This window comes from Copadichromis virginalis, linkage group LG8, assembly GCF_057382275.1.
Source record: "Copadichromis virginalis isolate Kocher_CV1m ecotype Utaka linkage group LG8, C_Virginalis_male_GT1.1, whole genome shotgun sequence".
Taxonomy (NCBI): Eukaryota; Metazoa; Chordata; class Actinopteri; order Cichliformes; family Cichlidae; genus Copadichromis; species Copadichromis virginalis.
Window position 1 is genome coordinate 18,060,172 of NC_140625.1, and position 21,087 is coordinate 18,081,258.

Genomic DNA, 21,087 nt, shown 5'->3' on the forward strand with positions numbered 1-21,087 from the left:
CAACTGGATGAGTACGCCTATGTGTGTTTAAATAGCTAATAGGACGACATATTTTTTCAGTAATAAATGACGAGAGCTGTGCCGTTTCTTTCCTGGATGAGGTCCTTTGATGGGTTACATGGGAAGTCAGGGAACACTGCATTTTTGTTCCCGGATTGACTCATAACCCCGAGTCCGAATTAAACTCAAAACATTCACACAGTACAATGCCCTCTTTATTTTCCGTCCACAATTCAAATACATTCTCCAGTGTCACTCAGCGGAAGTGAACGATATGAATCAATTGCCGGTTGATCCGTGTAACTGGGCCATTTGTTCTAAAATGAATGTCGATGCTCGATGTTGTACTGCACCCCCTTTCATCCCCAATAGATTATTCATCTCACCTGGTGACGCTGACTTGCCCCCTGATAAATGGCTAATTAGATAAATTGGGTGATGGACAAACTGATAAATTAGAAAAGAATTAGATGCCCGATTAAAGAAACTGTTATCAGCCAATTACACTTACACAGAATTAGACTTTAGAGCCTCGTTATTGACTACAAACCAATGTAAGCTTTAAAATCATAGAAAAAAAGGAAATGATAAATTATTCTTGGACTTATTTCTTGATTTTTCTCAGATTCTTCTAAATATAATTCGTGTAGGTCTGCGTCATCATACCGCGACTTACTTCCTACGTCATCACATGGCGATTACATTTTGTAAACAGTCAGCGGCAGTTCATAGGGAGGAAAAAAAGAAGCCATGGATGATCTTGTGAAGGTAAACTTTTATACATGCGATATAGTCGCGTCTCTTCTTTTGCAAACAAGGCTGTGAGGACGCGTTCGCGTAGTTGTTAGCAGCCAGTTATCCCCCTCACAGATACGTGTGTCGGTGCTGCCTACTAACGCCGTGTTGGTTCCTGACTGCTTCACTGGTCACAGTCAGGGATGAGCGGTGTCTGTGGCGCGTGACAGGTCCAAAGCGGTCAAAGCACGAGCTAAAGCGCGTGCCTGCGTGAAATTCACAGCAGTCAGAGTCGCCGTGCACCTGCTACAGTGTCATAGCTCGTTTCTGATGACGGGACCTCCAAAATATCTCACTTTATTCACTATTTCATCCATCATTGAGCACTTGCTCTGCCACACCGAGTGAGGGAAAGCTATAGTCTCTCGTTGTAACAGTTACTCCATTTGTCTTCCTTTAGCCAGACATTTGGTGACTTTGAGAGATAAATTACACAAAAACAAATTTTTTTTACATCATTAAAATGTGATTTCCGATTTCTGGGTGTGTTCTATGGGTAATATCGTTGCTTATATTGATAAATAGGCTTCAGCCAAATAGATTTCTGAAGGGGTTACATATAACATAAAGAAATGACCTGTTTTGAAAGTATTTTTATGACTCTGCATTATTGTACCAACCTTTTGTTCAACATTATTATCAGTACAGACCGTTCTGGCCACTTTAAATGTCTCTATAGAGGTATTTTGTTATATTTGTTGCACTTTTATTGCTACACCCAAGGCAGGATCTTTCTTGACAAAGACATTTTTAATGTCAAGGAAACTTTTCACATGGATAAATAAAGGCTATATAAAATTTACATTTCCAAATATTGATTGCAGCTTCTACTTGTGACAGGAATGTGTTTTCTGGGTAGAAATGACTTTATATCATCAAGCTATGCAGACATGTTTGACAGATTACAGGCCAACCGGATATTATTTTTTTCAGCAGACAATCACTTTTGGGGCGAGACACTGGGTCAAATTCATCCCATATCCATTAAGATGGACTTTTAGATCAACCAGTCTGGGTTAAATAAATGAAGAGATGATTTTATGGAAGCTCGAAACATTCATGAGACATGAAAACTGTCTGTGTTCCCACTAAATTTGGAGGCCGGCACTTGTGGAATAAAATAGAATGGGATCATTCTAGTTTTTATGTTTTCATGTCTTAATTATATCGGACAATTATGTGATAATAGATGCTTTTCTCCAAAAAACAGTGTTGTGAATACCTAAAGACCTAACAATAAAATCTCTCTCCTACTCTCTGTTTATTCATGTCAGACAGGAAACTTGTAGACACTTATTATAAAGGAATGCTTGGCCTGAGACAAAATTGACCTGGATCAAACTATAAAGGCATAGAATATGTTCTAGTTAACTTAAACCTGACCTGTTATGCTTCCTGTTTTCTTTATTTTCTGTTATATTTATACCCTTACAGTATTAAACATGATTAATGTTTGAAAGAATGAGGTGAGACTGCTGCAGCCGAGTTTCTGTTTTATGTTTTTTCCCCCACCTTTGGGTCTCTATGGTGTGAAAGTGAGGAGCCATCTATAATATGGTTAATTTAAGCACATAGGAGCTCAGTCCACCTGCTGTTTGAACCCATTCTTTATCAACAATCAAAAGAAAGTTGACTTAAACTGATGGGGTCTGTTTTGTTTCAGACACAGAAAGCACTGATCAGAGGAAATATGCAAAAATGCCCTCCCTCATTCAGAAATGCATACTTTAATGGTTTTATATATATGTGTGTGTGTATATGTGTGCAGCAGATGTTAATACATAGTGTCATGTTTACTCTAAGATCAGTCATTACCCTATTTGTGTCACAAGTTGCAATACATGTCTCACAGTTAGGATGTACAGTACAAGTGTACGCATGCATTTTTTAACTAATATGCCTAATTTTGCCAGAAAGTGTGTGGATGATTCACAAATCATCAGATATGATTCACAAATCACTTCCTGTGTTTTCTCAGGTTCACGGGGGCGGCGGTTATGACTCTGACTTCAGTGATGAAGATGGACAGGGAGAGTCCTCACAGAGAGGCCTTAAAAGGTCAAATGAAGGCTACAGAATTATTTAGGCTCAATGATACTTTTTCGCTTTATTCACATTTGGCTCAACTGAACTCCTGGTACTGTATCTGTGCTGACCAAATGAGATGGGATTGTACAGATGATAATATGAATAAACACAAGTGTTTTTAATCCATTTTTTTCACAAGCTTTCTGCTATTATGTGTACCTTCTACAGGAAACATGAGGAGGAAATCTTACAGAAGCCGTTTCAGAAAGGTCGCCACTCTAAGGTGGCTCACCGCAGCTTGCACTCAAATGAAGTGGACAGGTATGGTGACTAATAGCAGATCGAATAAGTGCTAATAGCTTTTAGCTGCTCGCATTTTACCTATGCACACTACAGTTAATGTCAATTCTTATGGGCCAATCTGATTAAATGCTCTCAGTGGATTGTTTTTTCTTTGCAAGCTATCACACATGATCTTGTTTTGTTTTTTTGTCTTTTTTTGATTAAAAATGCATCATTTATATTTATATATATTTTTGTTTTGTTTAGAGAAGAAGCCCGGAACAGACGAGCCCATCTGATATCCATGAACGCCGTATCCTTTCTCAATTTATCATTTCTTTCGGCTGTGAGTAGACGACGAAGAGGCTGATGAAACGTAACTTTTTAAGATATTAAAATGTGATGCGGTGGGAAATTTTAGGCTGTTTACAGTTGCAAAAGTTAACATTGAACAACAGAATGACCTTAAGCAGATGTCTCCAGTTTGAGCGGCACAAGAAGTTTGTCGGTGATTACATACTGTATTACGGGGGACAGATGGTTGACTTCAAGCGCTCAGTGTGAGTAATCTTACTCACAGTCAACTCTGGGGAACAGTCAGCTTCTGTCACTCCAGGCAAAATAATGGCAATATGTCTATGCATCACTGCAATCCAGTTAATCATTTCATTAAAATTGATAGTTGCAGAAGTTGTTTTTCGGTTTATGCGCGCTCATAAACGTTGTCATTTTACATTTATTCCCCGTAGAGCCAAGGACAAAACAGATCTAGACGTGCTGCGTGAAAACCATCGTTTCCTCTGGAGGGATGAGGACGAGGAGGACATGACATGGTGATCAACTTAGTGGCATCAGTAATAATGAATTAGTTTTTTACCTGTTCAGTTCTCTTCCGAAAAGTCTATACGTTACATTAGAAGTTAGTTAATGATGTGTGTGCTGATTTTCTTAGTTGCTTGTGGGGTTTTTTCTGTGGCAGGGAGAAAGAATTGGCCAAAAAGTATTATGACAAGCTGTTTAAAGAATACTGCATAGCTGACCTCAGCAGATACAAGGAAAACAAGGTGAGAGGAATGGAAATATAATTGATTTCTTATTAATTTTTAAACAGTAATACAGCTTATGTAAAGCAGTTTCTGTATGATATGATAGCATTTTTGAATATTTGAAAGCATTTAAAAATTGTCATATAAAAAAAGGCAGTTTCACACAAGGTGCAGGAATTAAAACCTTAAATTACAGTTCAAATGAAGGTAGCACTTCATGATACCATGCTTAACCCCTGGGGGGTCTTGGGTCGATTTGTGGCTCTAGGTCCGATAGTGTATGCATTTTTCTAAGACCCCCCAGGGGTTAATAAATTATACATTTATAGTTAAATAAACTTTAGTATAAAGTTGATATAAAGTGAATGCTAATGTTAGCTAATCATGAGTAATATTCATGTTACTTATGTAGTTTTATTTATTGCATTATGTCAACGAATGGATTATAATTACAGTCTGACAACTTAAGCACACATGACATTTACTATACTGTAGTAAACTACATGTGTCAGTTATTACCAAAAGGTAATAACTCAAGTTTAACCCCCTATAGCATGTCTTAGTAACACACTTGGGCCATTGTTTTCCCCAAAATCTAACCAAGCAGCCAGTTAAAATCAAAGTAAACAGAAGGTAAAACAGGGAAAGGATCAGGACACATCTCCAGGTTCACAATGTTGTGACTGCTTGCACAGTTAGGTTCAGAATCTGTTGGAGAGACAGAGGCTTTCCTCTGAACGTCACAGCAGTTGCCTTTAAATCAAACACTCAAGATGTGATGGAAGTGCCGACTTCAGCTTTAATTCGGAGGCTTTTACACAAATGTTTTCATTTCTTTTATGCAGAGTCTCTCATATTTGGAGGATCAAAATTAATTGGACAAACTGACATCATTTTAAATATAAATATTGTTTTTAATACTTGGACGAAACTCCTTTAGAGTCCATGACTGCCTGAAGCCTAGAACCCACTGATGTCACCAAATGCTGTTTCTATTCTTGAGATGCTCTCCCAGGATTTTACTGTAGCCTCCACGGTTTGCTGCTTGTTTGTGAGTCTCTCTGCGTTCAGCTTTATCTTCATTAAACTGAAAAACATGCTGCATTGAGTTGAGATCAGATGAAACTCTCAGGGTGCTTTTGCACCATACTTTGGGTCATTATCCATTTGTACTGTGAAACACTGTCAAAGCCATCTTCTGTGGGTCTTTCAGGCTTTTTAGTGTTGCTGAGCTGTCCACTACTCCTAAACTTTCTACTGTCCCCCTGATAGGTTAATGTTATTTTTTGTCAATTAAAATAAGTCCACAGATCAGTCGCATCTCGATTGTTTGATTTCAAATCCACTCTGGTGGTATACGGAGTCAAAACTACAAAAATTATGAACCAATTTCTAAATCCTAGAAATCGATTTATCACTAACGCACCTACATGCGCTATAAGATAACATTACAGTGCCTGTAGATACCTCAGCAATCAGCGTTACAAGGACCTGCTCCAGTATTCCAAAAAAGATTACACTAATTATCCCTGCAGTGTTGCCATGTGTAAAGGTTAATATTACCTAAGTCTCACTAATCTCCATAATAGCGAGCCCATTTTAGCCTGAAGTTGGGGGTATGATGTGTTCTGGCGCTCTGCTCTGTCTCCAGTGATCGCTGAGCCTTTTTGGAGCGAGGCCAATGTTTAAAACTGATGAAAAGTGGCACACGTGGGGCCCAACTCAGTATCTCCTGCATTTGTGCTGATGAGTTTTCTGTGCACACATCTCTTTTACGCTTACACCTCTGACATGGCGCACAATACACAATACCTGGAATTATCTATGTTTATCGGAGGCACTGTAGGTAAATTGAAACATTTCAATTTAAAAAGTCCAAGCCGCTAAACACTAAAAGGTTGTGCACTTGATTTATTCACTAGTTATTCTAAAACGCCTACGAATAAAAATATAAAGGGCGAGTTGCAATACGTGGGGTCAAAAGGACACCACTTACTATAGATGTGTTTACATTAACAAGTTAATGTGCATGCACAGCATTTAATAATAAGAGTGCATGGGTGAATAAACACAAATATATGCAGTCCTTATATTCTCAGTTGTTTTTCTGATCCAACTGCCTTCGAAAACTAATAAGCATTAAAAGGTGGGAACAACACAGCTATGGCTTGCAAGCTATATGGATGGAAATGGATCTGATGCTTTAGTTGGTTTCGTGTATATGATTTTGCTCATTTATGCTCATTTAAAAAAATCTGTGCCCAACAGTTTGGATTTCGATGGCGGACAGAGAATGAAGTCGTCTCTGGAAAAGGTATGGCATACACCTGTTATATGCTTGCATGGTCCTGCTAATGTTGCTGTGTCGAGCACTTGCATTTGATTCGTAGTGAGAATAAGGAAGAGAATAAGCTGGAAAACAGCCTGGAGAGGTGGAGGTATGCTGCGGGGAGAGGAGGGATGCAAGTCAGTTGAAGCAACACAGAGTAGGTGTGTGTGTGTGTGTGTGTGTGTGTGTGTGTGTGTGTGTGTGAAAAGGGGACGGGTGCAACAGTCATGCTGCAAGGAGCAAAGGTAGTGAAGGTAGAATAAAATACCTGGGGTCAACCATCCAAAATAATGCAGAGCTCACAGGGTGGAGTGGGTGGAGACGAGTGTCAGGGGTGATTTGTGACAGAAGGAAGAACAAAAGGTAGAAAGAAGCCAAGCTGGAGATGCTTATATTTTTAAATGGGAGTGATCATGATGGACAAGATTAGAAATTAGGCACTTTATATTGTAAGGTAAAGACCCTACAATAATACAGTAATACGCAATATTAGCCTCCTAAGACCCGAACTCTTCCACGTCATGCATTTTTAATTTCTCTTTGGTATTTGGGCTGATTGGGGCCCGATGAGTGTAAAAACAAAGAATTACCAGATTATTTTTTTTTTACCTTATTTTTGTTTTTAAGAAAAATAAGAGCCACATATGAGGATATTCATTTAAAATTTTGATAGAACAGTAGCAGTATAATGTCCTTGTAAGTGGATATCAGGCCCTTGTAGAGCAAAATTGAGTATTTTGGTCTAAATAACCCACATATGTAGGTCCTAGGAGGTTAATAATGAACCCCAGTAATCAGACTACCCCCTTTGAGCAAGGCGACGGTGGGACGGGAAAAACTCCCGCTTAACAGGAAGAAACCTCCAGCAGAACCAGGCTGAGGGAGGGGAAGCCATCTGCCACGACTGGTTGAGTGAGGGGAGGAAGACAGGAAAGGCAGCATGTAGGATATGCAGGGCGGTGGTGGTGATAGGGTGAAGGGAGGAAGATGATCTGCTGTGACGAGCCCTAAGGGGAGAAGTGATCTTAAATTGCAGTAAAAAGCATACTTGTTGAGCAAAGAGATCCGATTTAATCAAGAGGCTGGAACTGAATCCTTATTGCATAATATTCTATGTAATGCTGACATAAAGTCCGGATTCAGGGAGGTGTTGGAGATATTTTAATCACTATTTGTGACGTTTTTGCTTGCAGTGATGCTCTAAATTCACATTTTAGTGAACCTCAGTGAACCATAGTGAAGTGGGATTATAGCTTTCTCACCCACACCTCACATCCTTCTCCACTAGATGGAGACAGAGATAAAGACAATTCACACAGCAGTACATCAGCTATGATTGGTGCTTCCCTTCAGGAGTCTCTCCACATGTCAGGCTCTTTAAAAAAATCTGCCTGCTGCAATTTGGTTTGACTTTATGGCTCTCCAGAATGGCGTCATAAATCTTTAAACGATTTGACCTTTCATCTGAATTTTCTTTCCGTGTTTGCTTGTGGCTTCCCATCTTAAGCAGCCGCGGATTAATCTGTCCATTGATACCCAACACTGTAGCTTTCTGATAGCGCTGGACTAGCTTGATGGTTTGGCAGTGGTTCCATGATTACTGTTGCTATTATTGCTCAGGATTAGTACACACCTCTCTGTCTACCGCTGCGTTTGTGTGACAGTGGTATTTATAAGTTTACCTGGAAGGACAATAGCTGCTGCTCAGCAAGGGAGCCTGCCTTGACAGCTCATTAATAAAGTGAGCTTCACACACATACACAATCTCATATACACACATACACATATGCAGAGTCATTTAACATTTAAATTATTATTATAATTATGTTTATACCAGTACAACCTCACAAACACACAAACAGCGTGTCTGGGAAAGCTGACTAAACCAATATGTTGTTCCGGATTAAGACAGTGTAATCTTGGACTCTGACAGTTCAAGCCATGTAGCAGTACTCTACAGGAAGTGGGATTAGATTAGGTCAGATGCACTGCACTTTAGCTGCCTCAGCTGTGATTTGTGGACATTAATAATTACTAGAGACATGCTCCTTAAGTACTGTTTAGAGCATGGGACTCTAAACCCTCTCCAGTGAGATCAATACTAAATAAATTCTGTAAGTTGGGCCTGACGCCCCCGTTCAGACGTGAAGAATACACTGGTGCAAATCTTTGTCATGGATTGAGTGTAACATGAGTTTGATTTGATTTGTAAGCTGATATAGGGTGTCATCAATCACAGACACTTGAATCTTGGCAACAATCTGTTGGCGAGTCATCAACGTGAATGTTTTTGATTTATTGTTCAATTACCAGCAGTTCCACTTGGACTAAGTGTTGCTAGTCCGAGCTCGTGTAGTACTGCTTCCCGTCAATTAAACTGATCTTGTACCACCTCCGATGGCCACTTTTTACTTTTGCTCTGGCATGAATACCTTTTTTGGAAACCATCCCCTTATCATCGCTGCTTTCTGTGCACCTCAGATCATGCTGGTGGATAATGCAATAAGGTTGGATCACGAAGAACACTGACCTTTCTTTTCATTGCTATAGTGTTATATTGGATCAAGGAGTGCACAGTACCAAAAGGTTTCATTCTCTCTTCTTTTTGGGGGGGTTCACAGGTTATCCTCCCACTGGAATCTTGCTGCCGATTTTTTTGAAGAATGAGATGTACTTCTAGTCCTTGCTGATAACTTTCTCTCATCTCAGTGCCTTTATACTTCTGAAAGTTCCACATGAATTCCTGTAGTTGAATATAACAGAAAGCTACAAATGTCTCATATTAACAGATCTTAAAGGTACTTTCTTGGTTTTCTTTTTTTTTTCTAAACAGAAGTTGTCATTTGTGTTTGGGAGAGTAGCATGAAAACTTCTAGAGTTATACTTGGTTGCATACAAGCGAGTATAACTGTGGACTGTGGCTTTCCATGGAGGGTACATGGACATGTATTCACCCTCTGCCTATGAGATAGATATGGATAGCATTGCAATAGTGACATATTCATATAAACAATGAGCAAAGTTTCAGAAAATGAGTCGAGACTGCTATGAACATCTTTTTTTTTTTTCGTGCTCTTGACTGCAAACACACAAGCATGAACCACTTGCTGTTCATTTTTAAATATGCGGGGCAGCCAATCAGAAGACAGTTACTTTAAAGTTCAAGAATAAAAACATAAACAAAATAGCTGAGGCTAGGTTGTTGTAGGTGGGCCTCCTGTCAGGGTACACACTGACACAGCAGGAGTTAGGTTTGACCCAGCTTCTGCTGCCTTGGAATAAATGCCACTGGTAGCCGAAATGTGAAGCCACTTTTAGCATTATACTACTGTCACACTTCAATGAGTGGTTGAAGACTGGCAAAACAAAATTAGGGCCAGGTCTGCGACTGCTTGCAATCACTGGCGTTAAAACCACATTAAGATGTTATTAGTTTGCAATTGATTGCATGCAATTGCTAACTTGACCCCAATCTGTTTATGATAATAGGGCAATGAACTGTGTTGTATTGCAAAAATCTGCTGTTTAGACACAGAAATTGATGTTTCTAACATTCAGAGTTTAGCCAGAAATTCCTCCACAAGTGTTATATAATATCAAATTAAAATTACTGCTGGGATCTGCTAAGTCAAGTCAACTACTGTAAAGCTGTTCTCACTGGCGCACATTGCCAATAATCAGCTGGGGTCAATCTGTGTGCGTTTGTAAATGAGATTATTTGCAAACCTTCACCAATCTGTCACAGAGAGTCACAATCAGTCGCAGTCAGTCTGCAACTGTTTTGAGACAAGTTGCCTCCCAACTGGCAACCTATGCAACTGTTTTGCGTTTGAAAGCTGTCGACCACACGCTGTGGGTGTTGCAGGCTCAAACTGTGGGCGACCAACTGATCACTGCAGCAACTTGCAGTGAAAAAATTCAGTGCAGTTACCAGGCAACCACAGATTGGTTGATTTAATTATTTTACGGTCGCAAAAAGGGTGCCATGACATGCTGATTTAGTTGATATGATAATCAGTTTCCTTTTTTTGGCTTTTCATTGTTTGGTGTCACATTTTTACTTATTTCATTTTGCTCTGTCCTGGATTTTCTACTGTTTGCTTATCTAAACGTTTGATCCTGCCTCTGCTCCATCTACATTTATTTGTTGTTGTCAGGTTCATATAAAGCAACTACTCCACCCTTAAATGAGCAAATTCAAATAATGTTATATACTATCCTACATCCTGGTGGTTTCCTTTCAATTTAAATAAAACAAAAGTGACAAGCCAATTTAATTTAAGGGGTGAGATCGTTTCTGTTGCTTTAAATGATTCCTTCGGCTCGGCCTGTGTTCTAGGCAGGCTTTGCACGTAGTAAGTATATCCTGCTGGGCTCTCATTTGCCAGACAAAATACATCAGCTCCAGAGAAGTAACTGAGTGTATTTTAAGTGTGAGAAGTGGAAGCTCATTATCCGACAGTGCTCAAAGCTTTCAGAGTTTCCCAGTCTAACAGCGGCCAGTGTCACTGTCTCCATTCCTATTGTTTCAAAGTGTGAGTGTCAGAGTGTACCCTACAAATGTCAAAATTTGAATATTTCTCTGTGTTTTAAAGAGGGACACGTAGATGTAACACAGATATTCTTGTGCAGATAGAGTATAGAATGCTTTCATAGTACTTTGTAATGCTATTTAGTCTGAGCAGTGAACTCAAAGTCATTGTGGAAGACAGACCCCATAAAAACAAAAAGCAGGCTAAACCTGATCAAGCATCAGAGGTGGGAGTGGGTGGTCAGAGAAGCATCCATCTGATTCCTAGTTACATTTCCAATATTTGAAAAGTCTGCCTGAGGGAACCATATATTTTCCACAGGCTGCACTTTTATTGAAGGCATTTTACTTTGGGAATAGGCAAGGTTAGAGTCCTGGTGAGTATCAAGATTTAGCTGAAAAACAACAGCGGATGCAGACACTCACAGTGACCACCTGAAGTCTGCATCCTCACAGGCTTTTCAGTCACTAAATGATCTGAAGGGTCATTTTGAGTTATTTAAGAGTACAGTACAGTCCATGTACCTTTGAACAGAGTCAGCTCACTGTGCAGCAGTAGAAGCTGTTGCATGTGACAAGCAGTTTTGTGATGATCGTGATATTAAACAAACAGGTCAGCATTATGGGAAACTTGCGTATTTGCTTTTGCTTACAGCCCTGACCCTAAGAAACAGGAGTTGACGTGTATCATCTCTCTGTCTGTTTGTCTTATGGCAATAAAGTCCGCCTGCCAGCATCTCTTCATCTCTATTCATCAGTCTGTTTGCTGCCTCTTAGGAGTAGCAGTCTAAGCAGCCTCTCTCTCTGTCTCTCTGCTAACATCCTCCAGCTCATCTGGGTGGGGGGGACACAAAGGTGTTCCCAAGCCAGCCGAGAGAGCATGTCCTAGGTGTGCCCTCGCCTAGGAGGCGTCCAAGATGCCAAACGACCTCGACTGGCTCCATTTAATAATGAGAAGTACCGGCTCTACTCCAAACCTTTGCCGAATGACTGAGCTCCTTACCTTATTTCTAAGGGAGAACTCAGCCACCCTTTAAAGCCAATTACTCGATCTCATTCTTTTGGTCACTACCCAGAGCTCGTAGCCATAGGTGAGGGTGTGAACATAGCTCAACCAGTAAATCGACAGCGTCGCTGTTTTCACCACGAGCGACTGCTACAGTGCCCGCATCACTGCTGGCACCACACCAGTCCGTCTGTCAATCTCCCGCTCCACCCTCCCCTCGCTTGGGAACAACTCCTCCGCTTGGGGCACCAATTCGTCCAGACCCAGAGTGGGCACTCTACCTTTATCTGGCGTCACACTTGGAGGTGCTAATTCTCATTCCCACTGTCCTCACAAGTGACCTCGAACCGTTCCGCTGCGAGTTTCACGCCACCTTCTCATGAAGCCAACATAGCCAGATAGTCCACAAAACACAGAGATGAGATCCTGAGCCCACAAACGCAGAGACGCTCCGCAACCTGGCTGCGCCTAGAAATTCTGTCCATAGAAAATCAAAATCCCTTCATCTTACTAATTAAAAAGTAAAAGAAAACAAACTACAAGCATTGGTATTTGTGATTTTAAGAAAAAGTTTTTATGGGATTGATGTGTTAGACTTTTAAGTGTGTTCAGTGACTTCGCTCAGCTGGATGCCTGCCAAGCCCTTATAAGAAGAGAAAAACTGTCCATGTTTGTGCTCAGTTGGTTGTGTCCTGTAAATAGTTTTTCATAATAGTGGTCTTTGGCCAGAGTCCTTTTCTGGCTGCAGGGGATTTTTAATGAATTATTTTTTTTATTTTTTACTGCAGCACCGCTAGTGACCACAGGGGAAAATGAACAGCAAGACTAAGGTGTGGTTCTGTGTGCAGCTCTGCTAATGTGTGTTTCCAGAAGTTCCACACGGTGCTAATCTAAGTTAATTGGCTCCCTTGTTGTAGCTTTACATGAAAGTGGATTGGATCTTTTTTGTCTAACCCAGCGCGGCACGTCCGGTCTGATAGCAATCCCTTTGATAGAAGGGGGGAAAAACCCAGACAAATGTGTCATTTCGCATCATCGTGTGGACTTGGCAGTTATCCAAGAGTGAATAAAAAGTGAATGCACGCTAGTTCAGGTCACTCCCTTTTACATCATTAAGTTAGTGTTAATCGTGCACCCATCTGTCCTGTGGTAATTATCCGTCTTGATCTCGGGTCGCTGGCTGGTGGCATTATTAACCAATGACGTAGGAGGACCGGAGTTTCCTCTCCTAACTGGATTCATCGGCTTTTTTCTTTTTCTCTTTCATGTGGCACGTGAGGCTCACCTGATGTGTAAAAAAAAAATACCTGGCGCCTCTCAACAGTTGAAATCCTTCTTTTCTTTCACCAGAAAATCCGATATAGCTCGCATCCATCCGTCAGTTTTTTTTAAAAGCTTACCGCAGTTGGCTTTGGGTAAAAAGAAGCGGTGTGCCACCCCGGTCAGGCCACCACAGTTTTATCACTGTGTATAAAACTTGTTTTATAAAGCAGCAATTCTCTCTGCATCCCAGTTTTTTGTTTTAAACCAGTTTTCCAAATACAGTACCAGGGACTTGTTGTAAGGTTTCAAGTGTGAAATTTCTGGGCCCAGGGACTGAAAACTATCAGAAATACGTTGACAAACTACTTCCTGGCCTTGATTGTATTTAGTTTTTGACATTTATTTGTCAAAGAAATTGCCTGGAAACAGATTTATATTGGCTCCACTCTCCCAGGGTCACATTTGTGTGTAGCTGGAGGGCTCCACACATTCGAACGCTCCATGTTGTAACCTTCGAATAAATCACATTCTTCTCTGTTTTACACTGAGCTGCTTCTCAAAGGGAGCAAGGGGAATCAGAATGATGTTCAAGGGCGCTTCTTTATTTTTAATATGCAAAGCAGAACCTTTTAGAGACTTTCTTTACACATGTTACGTCCGGCTTTAACAACAGATAAGAAAATCATTTTTTTCCATAGGCATCGTGATCGTCATTGAGGTCACAGGAACAGGATATGCTGACATTTTCGAGTAATATAAATACTTTTAGTGACATCCTGACGTTCTCTGTGACATCACCGAGGAGTTGATATTTGTGTTTTGACTGGAAATTGTTGGATTCTTTCACGGGTCTCTTTTGTAAGTACAGTGTCTTCCCCTGACACATAAACTCAAGTAAACCTCATTTGAACCGTAGCCAGAAGTGTCTTCTTCTAAGCTGACGTCACTGAATCTTAATCTCATACAGCACGTGAAGAGAGAGTCCGCCCTACGGCTCAAAGTGGCCCGAGTCCACGAGCCCTGCGTCATCTCACCTGAATGTTTACAGAGTCGCAATCCTTTCCAGGTGAGGGCAGGCATCACTTTCCTTTCACGGAGTTAGGAATTCGTGCCAAGACTGGATGGCTCTGACGCATTCGCTCCCTCTGCTGCAATCTGGAGGAACCCCGGAGACCAGATCAATGCCACCTTAAGCTCCTCTGGGGATAACAGGCAGCCTGTACAGCGGCTGGAGGGAGGCCTGAAGGGATGAGACGAGGGGAAGAAAGGGAGATGAGAAGGAGAAAGGGGATAAGGAGGAAGGGGTGTAGAGATAGACTGCGGTGGGTAAAAGTGAGCAGTAGGGTTTGAAGGTTGTCTGACAGAATCTTTTTGGAGATTCTTAGTCTGTCACTACTAAAACACATCCTTCTTATTCTGTTCGCTTTTCTAGTGTAAAGGTTAGAATTTCACACGATAATTCACAAGTTGCCTGCAGTTTGTTCGAGCCCTCACTCAGTAATTATATCAATTAAAAATGCATTTCTTTGCTTCATGAATTGGTGTTAACAAGAGAGCTTACAGAAAAAAGCGGGCATGAGTGTAAACATGTGAAATATTCAGATTTGTACATGTGAGCTTCTTCACGTTCCAGGTCAGTTCCAGTGTGGAAACAAGCACTGCGAGAAGGAGGAAGGCCTCAAAAGCTGGGAGGTGAATTTTGCCTACGTTGAACACGGGGAGAAGAGAAACGCACTGGTCAAACTCAGTAAGGAAAAAAAGAAGAGAATTATCTCTTTATTTTATAGCCTCATTTTTTGGAAAAGGTGTGGCTGTGGCCCAGCAAATGGTCCCTATCTATGACCTTAGTCATAATGATCCCCCTTCAGGTTATTATACTGCTGAAAATAATTACTGTAGTTGGAGGAGTCAGTTAAGCAGGAAATGAAAGACTTTTAACAAGCTGGTCTTACAGGTCACGTCCAGGTTCTTTCTCCTCACAAGAAAAAATAAATCCCACTTTGTGCCAAATTAAAATTCATTCTTTAGACAGTCCCTATTGTTTAAACAGTAATGAAACGTGATTTGGCAACCCCAGTGCCTCAGCTTTACTGGAAAAATATGATCCATAAGGATGATGATGCATTGGTTCATGAGCAGAGTTATTAGGAATCTTTTTTTGTGTTTTGGGAGAAAAACATGAGCTCCACCGGGTTCTTTCGTGCTTTCTTCTCTGTAGTTTATACACAGATGATTCATTTTTATCAACAGCATTCCCTTTGTATTAGAGGTGGGAATCACCATACAACTCGCGATACGATATTATCACAATACTTAACGCATGATACGATATTATTGCGATTTTTAAAAAATATTTTGCGATATTTAAATTCTGCACATAAAGGTAAACTTTATCAATATTCATTTTATCTAATATCAAAGTCTCGCACTCAGTCTTTCTCTCATTTCAGTCAGTTTTATTGTTGACAAACTGAACGGTTTGTATTACAGTCTAGTCCAACTTAACTGAATGCAACCATCTGGTACAATTATAGCTATTCTGAACTATGCAATTTATGAAAACTATGCAGCCCCTTCAGCAACTGAAGAATTTGAAAGTAAATTAAAAAAAAATATAATTTTACATTAAATAAAAAAGTTTTAAACTTAATTAAAATTAAACATGTCTTAAATTAAAATAAGTAAACTGTCATGTTTATTGCTGCCAAAAAAAAAAGTTAAACACATTTGGACAGTGAAGGAATGTCAGGACTCTTGCTCAGAAAAAGGATCAACATGCTCTGAAGTCAACATGCTCTGACTCCAGAGCATGTTGACTTCAGAGAAAAAATTGTTTGTAACAAAATATCGATTTCTGCTGTCCCTGTATCGATACATTATTAGCAAACAAAATATCACGATACTACACAGTATCGATTTTTTTCCCCCACCCCTACTTTGTATGTGCGCAATACTGTTATAGACTGCTGAGCAAAAATCTTGAGCCACCGCTATTTTCTTTATATGTAGCGAGGAAAATGGGTCCATAGATCTATTAAAAATGTGCAAAAAAGAGAGTTTGTACAGTTCTAACAAGCTTGAAAGTCAATATTTGGTGTGACCACCTTTATTCTTCAACACAGCCTGAACTCTCTTATTCGGGCTTTCTTCTCTTTTCTTTAAGTAGTCTTCACGAATAGTTCCCCAGGCTTCTTGAAGGACATTCAAGGCTCTTCTTCAGATGTTGGCTGCTTTTGTTCTGTTCTCTGTCCAGATCATCCCTTTCCTTTTGTCCAGTTTGATTGAATTTTTTTTTAAGGACACATTGCATAACATGCTGGGATATGCCAAGGTTTAAGCTAATAGCTTCCAGCAAAAATATTACTACTTAATGACTCTTAACATTTTTTTATTAGATAGCGATGGTGGAGACAGAGGAGGGAAGACACGCAGCAAAGGGCCACAGGTCAGATTCGAACCCAGGCTCAAGTTACTGCGTCTTGAATGGTGTTAGCTTTGATCAAATTGTGTCATTTTTGCTTTTTTTCATCAATTCGACTAAGGAAATGACAATTAGTTATGTGTTTTTGCGACGGGATACATATTTAACAATTTTAAATCTGTCCTTTGATAAAGCTGTGTGTCATGTATAGGTACTAATATTGGTCCATCGGTTGGGTGAGGTGACTTTTCCCACATGGGAATTATTCAGAGTTCAGTGTTAAATTGCTTGAAAAAAAAACAAACGTTCCTCTGGAAATGGAAGCTTCTTGGAAGCCAAATATAAAGAAATGAATGGTGACTCAAGACTTTTGAAGACTCAGCACTGCATATGAATCAGGTTGAACATTTTCTAAGTGTACACCGGGGTGATGCTGCAGTTACTGTATCTTCTATAGAAGCATCATTTTCAACCACTAGTAGTTACAAAAAGTGTGAGCATTAACACAGAAGCACCCTGACACTGTCACTATAATAACAATCGCAGGAGTAACAGTGGATCTATTTTTAGAGCCGCTACAATAGATATGAATATGTCGTGTTGTTTCTGTTCTAGGACTTTGCCCTGAATGTTCTTTCAAACTCAACTACCATCACAAGTAAGCCGACTTTCACTTCGCCTTTTTCATGAACATGTAGCTCTGTTTGCCCGTGAAGACTGATTTCTGAGAGTGCGCTCGTCTGCTAAAAGTAGGCCAGTTCACCATGGACAGTCAGCACGTGTTGTTTTGTTGCTTGCAGAGGTTTAGAATTCAAAACATGATTCATATCTCCTGTCTGACCTTACCAGAGTGTCATGATTTTATCACAGTTTTTTGAATCTGGAAGCAGCTGTGTGCATTATAGCGTCGCTTTAGCTGCTGAAGGATGGCTGGAAGTCTTGTATTAGATGTTTTCATTAAAGCCGCAGTTTACTCGTGTTTTGGATGTGCCATTCAACCCACACGAAGGGTTTCACGTAATAGCATTTGAAACAGTGACTTGGCTGACGGTTTGGTCAATTTGTGATTCTGTTCAGGAGGAAGGAGGTGAAAGCAAAAGCAAAGACTGAAATGCTCTTGGATCAGAACCAGAAGCCAGCGAAAGCAAAAGCAAAGAAGAAAAAGAGATCGTCGTCACATTCGAAGAAGCACAAACACAAGAAGCACCGAGGTAAAACTCCTCTGCTCTTCTTTCTGAATAAACGTTCCTTTAGAACAGTAATAGGATGAAAAAAATACCCTTGGGAACAACCTTGTTTGCATTATGTTCTTCGAAATTATGTAATACCAACTTTTCTTTTGTGTTTGACATTTAGTTTTTTTTGTTGTTGCCATAATTTCCATTTGATCTCATCTTATTTTATTACAAGAGCTCCAAGCTTTAAAACTGCTATTATTTGTTCTGTTTTTTCCTCTTTCACTAAATTGTTTGTGCAGCAAAAACATTCATAACTAAAAACATACAGTTTATCCTCCCCCACCACATTAAACTGGAAGTACTGCACCCATAGGTGGTGCTGTAGGAGTCAGGTTTATGTTTTTAGCAATTATGCAAAATGTGTTGCCAGCAGGGAAGTTGCATGCAGAGTGCCCTCTGGTGGACAGAATGTGCAATGTTAACGCTCATAACACAGTTGAAGGGTGTCTCTCCACTGTGGGGCCAACAGTGTGGCAAGTCATGCACATAGTATTTTTAAAGTGTTCATTAAGGTCAGCAAAGGCCGGTAGCTGTGACTCTGATCGTTGCCTCTCTGTGTTTCTCTATAGATCGCTCCACCTCTTCCAGCAGCTCAGAGGAATTGCAAAACTCGGATAAAGGTAATGTCACGATGGCCTGATGCACACAGACCCACAAACAGCATGAAGTGAGGTATGACTTTGCCCCCTTGTCCCTGTTCTGTTTGTTCAGCCAAGGTCTGGCTGGATAAATGTGTTGGTAGGTGGAGGTGTACACTCTGAGGTTATGTCACTGAGTTCCACATGCAGGTCCATACACAAAAACTCTTATGCTTTCTTTCTGCATCACACATGCTCAAAGCAATTGTATAAGGTTGGAGAAGATTAAATTTCCGACTCTGGTATTTAGTGTAATGTATAAGCAGCACTTTCAAAGAGGGGGGAGAGATTTTTAATATCAGGGAAGCACTTTGTGCCCTAGAAACTTTATATTAATGCCAGGGAAAATGAATGGAAAAATATGCTGCTTTGGCCCAGTATAGCATCACATAATTAGTGGCTTATGCTGATAACATATTTGTCTACTACAACCTGCCAAAACTTGTTTCTGAATAAATTTGTGAAGGAGGAAATAGGCCACGTTCTTGAAGAAGAACTATTTTGTTTCTGCAGGGTTTAGAGTTTACTTCCTAAACATTCACTGGTTGATCAGAGGCTATATGAGTGACAAATTAAAGGAAAACATCAACTCTTTATATTTATATTAATAAAGGGTTTCAGTGGGTGTGTTATGCGCATGATGGAGGTGATTTGGGTCAAAACACTCCACTCCTCTAACTGAGGTCTTTCTCTATTTAAAGACCTAAAGAGGTGATCGTGGCTCAAGAGTTTGGAGTTCGCCTTGTAATCGGAAGGTTGCCAGTTCGAGCCCCGGCTCAGACAGTCTCGGTCGTTGTGTCCTTGGGCAAGACACTTCACCCGTTGCCTACTGGTGGTCAGAGTGTCCAAAGGTGCAAAGGTTACCGGTTGACCCAGTTTTTCTTTGCTGTGAGTGCGACTGACTGCTCTCTGAAACTCTCCTACTAGACTCTGACGCTGGGGATGAGCCAGAGGACCAATCAGAAGGCGACCACTGGCGAGGACCTGCCCCTGCAGTGGAGGAAAAGTCGAGGTGAGGTTAACAGTTAGTGCTCGTTTTAAGCTTCCCGTTTGTCACAGTTACATGGGTTACTGCTGTCTATATAGCACTATGAGAGCTGCTTGCACACACTGCGTAAAGCTGCTCACAAAATCTTGAACACGTTTATGTCAACTTCCACCGAGCTTTGATAGGATAATGATGGTAATGCTTCTGAGCCATTTCACTGGCAGCAAATGGCTTATTACTCGAAATATTGGCTGTGCTAGTTTGGGTTTTATAATCCGTGTAATGAATATTTTTGATGTTATTATAAAATAACGTCAGGGAGAACATAAAGACCTGCCTCTTACAAATCTGACATTCGTATAGATTGGGTTCTACTTTCAGTCAAGAAAGCGATAGTGAGTAACTTAAGTGCATTTCAGGTCTGTTTGCTTTGTTTAAAAATGTTCAGTCTCTCTTGCTTCTGCCCCTCACTGTGTATTTGTTTGTGTTCTGGATCAGTGTTGTCAACATCATTTTATGCTGTATAGAAAACTGACACTGACCGAGTTATGCTGGGGTCCCCCCATAAGAAGCATCTAACAGTTTGTGTCAGTATCATGCATGACAGGAACTTACATTTCTGTGTTTTGCTTGTTGTGTCTCTTCAGGGAGGAAGAGTTTGATGAGTACTTTGAAGACATGTTTCTTTGAATCCGCTGGAATCAGTGGCTTCCCTGCTGCGACTACACTTCTGTGTCTTCTGAATACTTAAAGGTGTTCTGTTTGAGTCTTGACTGTATGTAGGTTTATTTCACTGCGAGTTCCATTACTGCCAATGAAATAAACATCGTGTTTACATGGCCTGTCCCTGTCACCTTCTCTTTATATCTGTTTTTGTTTTTAATGTTGCAAATTTTACCATTTTAATGTCCCTTTTTACGACCCAGCACATACAGGAAATGCTCTTTTTCTTTCCAGCCGTGGAGCTTGCCCCTTGCTTATGATGCATAACTTAATTAAGTCTTAATTCAATAACCTTGTCCCTAAGTCCCATTTGCAACTAAACCTGCATATATGATTGTTTTGTGAAGTGTTGCATAAGAGTCAAACCTTCTGCTCCTTAAAAAAAAAAGGATTATCTTTAACTGCAGAGGGGAACTACATGTTGCTGGGGATTAAAGACCTTGGCTTAAATAAAGACAATTACCACATACTGCTCTGTCTGTGTCCTTTTTTACTTTCTGCTTTCTCGGGAGCACTCTTTCACTGTGTGATTCATGGCAATGTAAGCTAACAGGTAGTTAAGTACAGTCCACTGAGCAATAACAGCTTGTTTTGGAGTTTAGGCAGGATGCGATTCAGCCTGCAGCTACACTTGTACACCTTTTCAGCTGATCAATTGTGCTGTCAAAGTCCGTTTTCTTGGATATGTTGCTTATGTTTTTCCCTCGTGATTTAGAAGTTGAAAAGTAGCACCAATTTTTCGCTCTCATTGAAGAACCCAGAAAAAGTCCAGTCTGTATTCAAGTCCAAGTTTCCACAA

At 40.3% G+C, this 21,087-nt stretch overlaps 1 protein-coding gene across 1 annotated transcript; it reads left to right on the top strand.

The window, feature by feature from the left end:
* The first annotated feature begins 688 nt into the window (after positions 1-688).
* fra10ac1 (FRA10A associated CGG repeat 1) lies at positions 689-20,757 on the top strand. Its single transcript, XM_085466276.1, has 14 exons — positions 689-768; positions 2,774-2,853; positions 3,052-3,144; positions 3,373-3,418; positions 3,589-3,665; positions 3,855-3,938; positions 4,085-4,169; positions 6,420-6,465; positions 14,914-15,027; positions 17,317-17,359; positions 17,779-17,912; positions 18,509-18,559; positions 19,505-19,589; positions 20,213-20,757. Exons 1-14 carry the CDS (start codon positions 751-753, stop codon positions 20,253-20,255), a joined length of 999 nt encoding a protein of 332 aa, XP_085322402.1. The 5' UTR covers positions 689-750; the 3' UTR covers positions 20,256-20,757.
* Positions 20,758-21,087: the final 330 nt, after the last annotated feature.

Coding starts and splice junctions, on each gene's coding strand:
- fra10ac1 (XM_085466276.1), top strand. Junction 3,666..3,854: donor GTTGACTTCAAGCGCTCAGT/GTGAGTAATCTT, acceptor TATTCCCCGTAG/AGCCAAGGACAAAACAGATC. Junction 15,028..17,316: donor AAACGCACTGGTCAAACTCA/GTAAGGAAAAAA, acceptor TTTCTGTTCTAG/GACTTTGCCCTGAATGTTCT.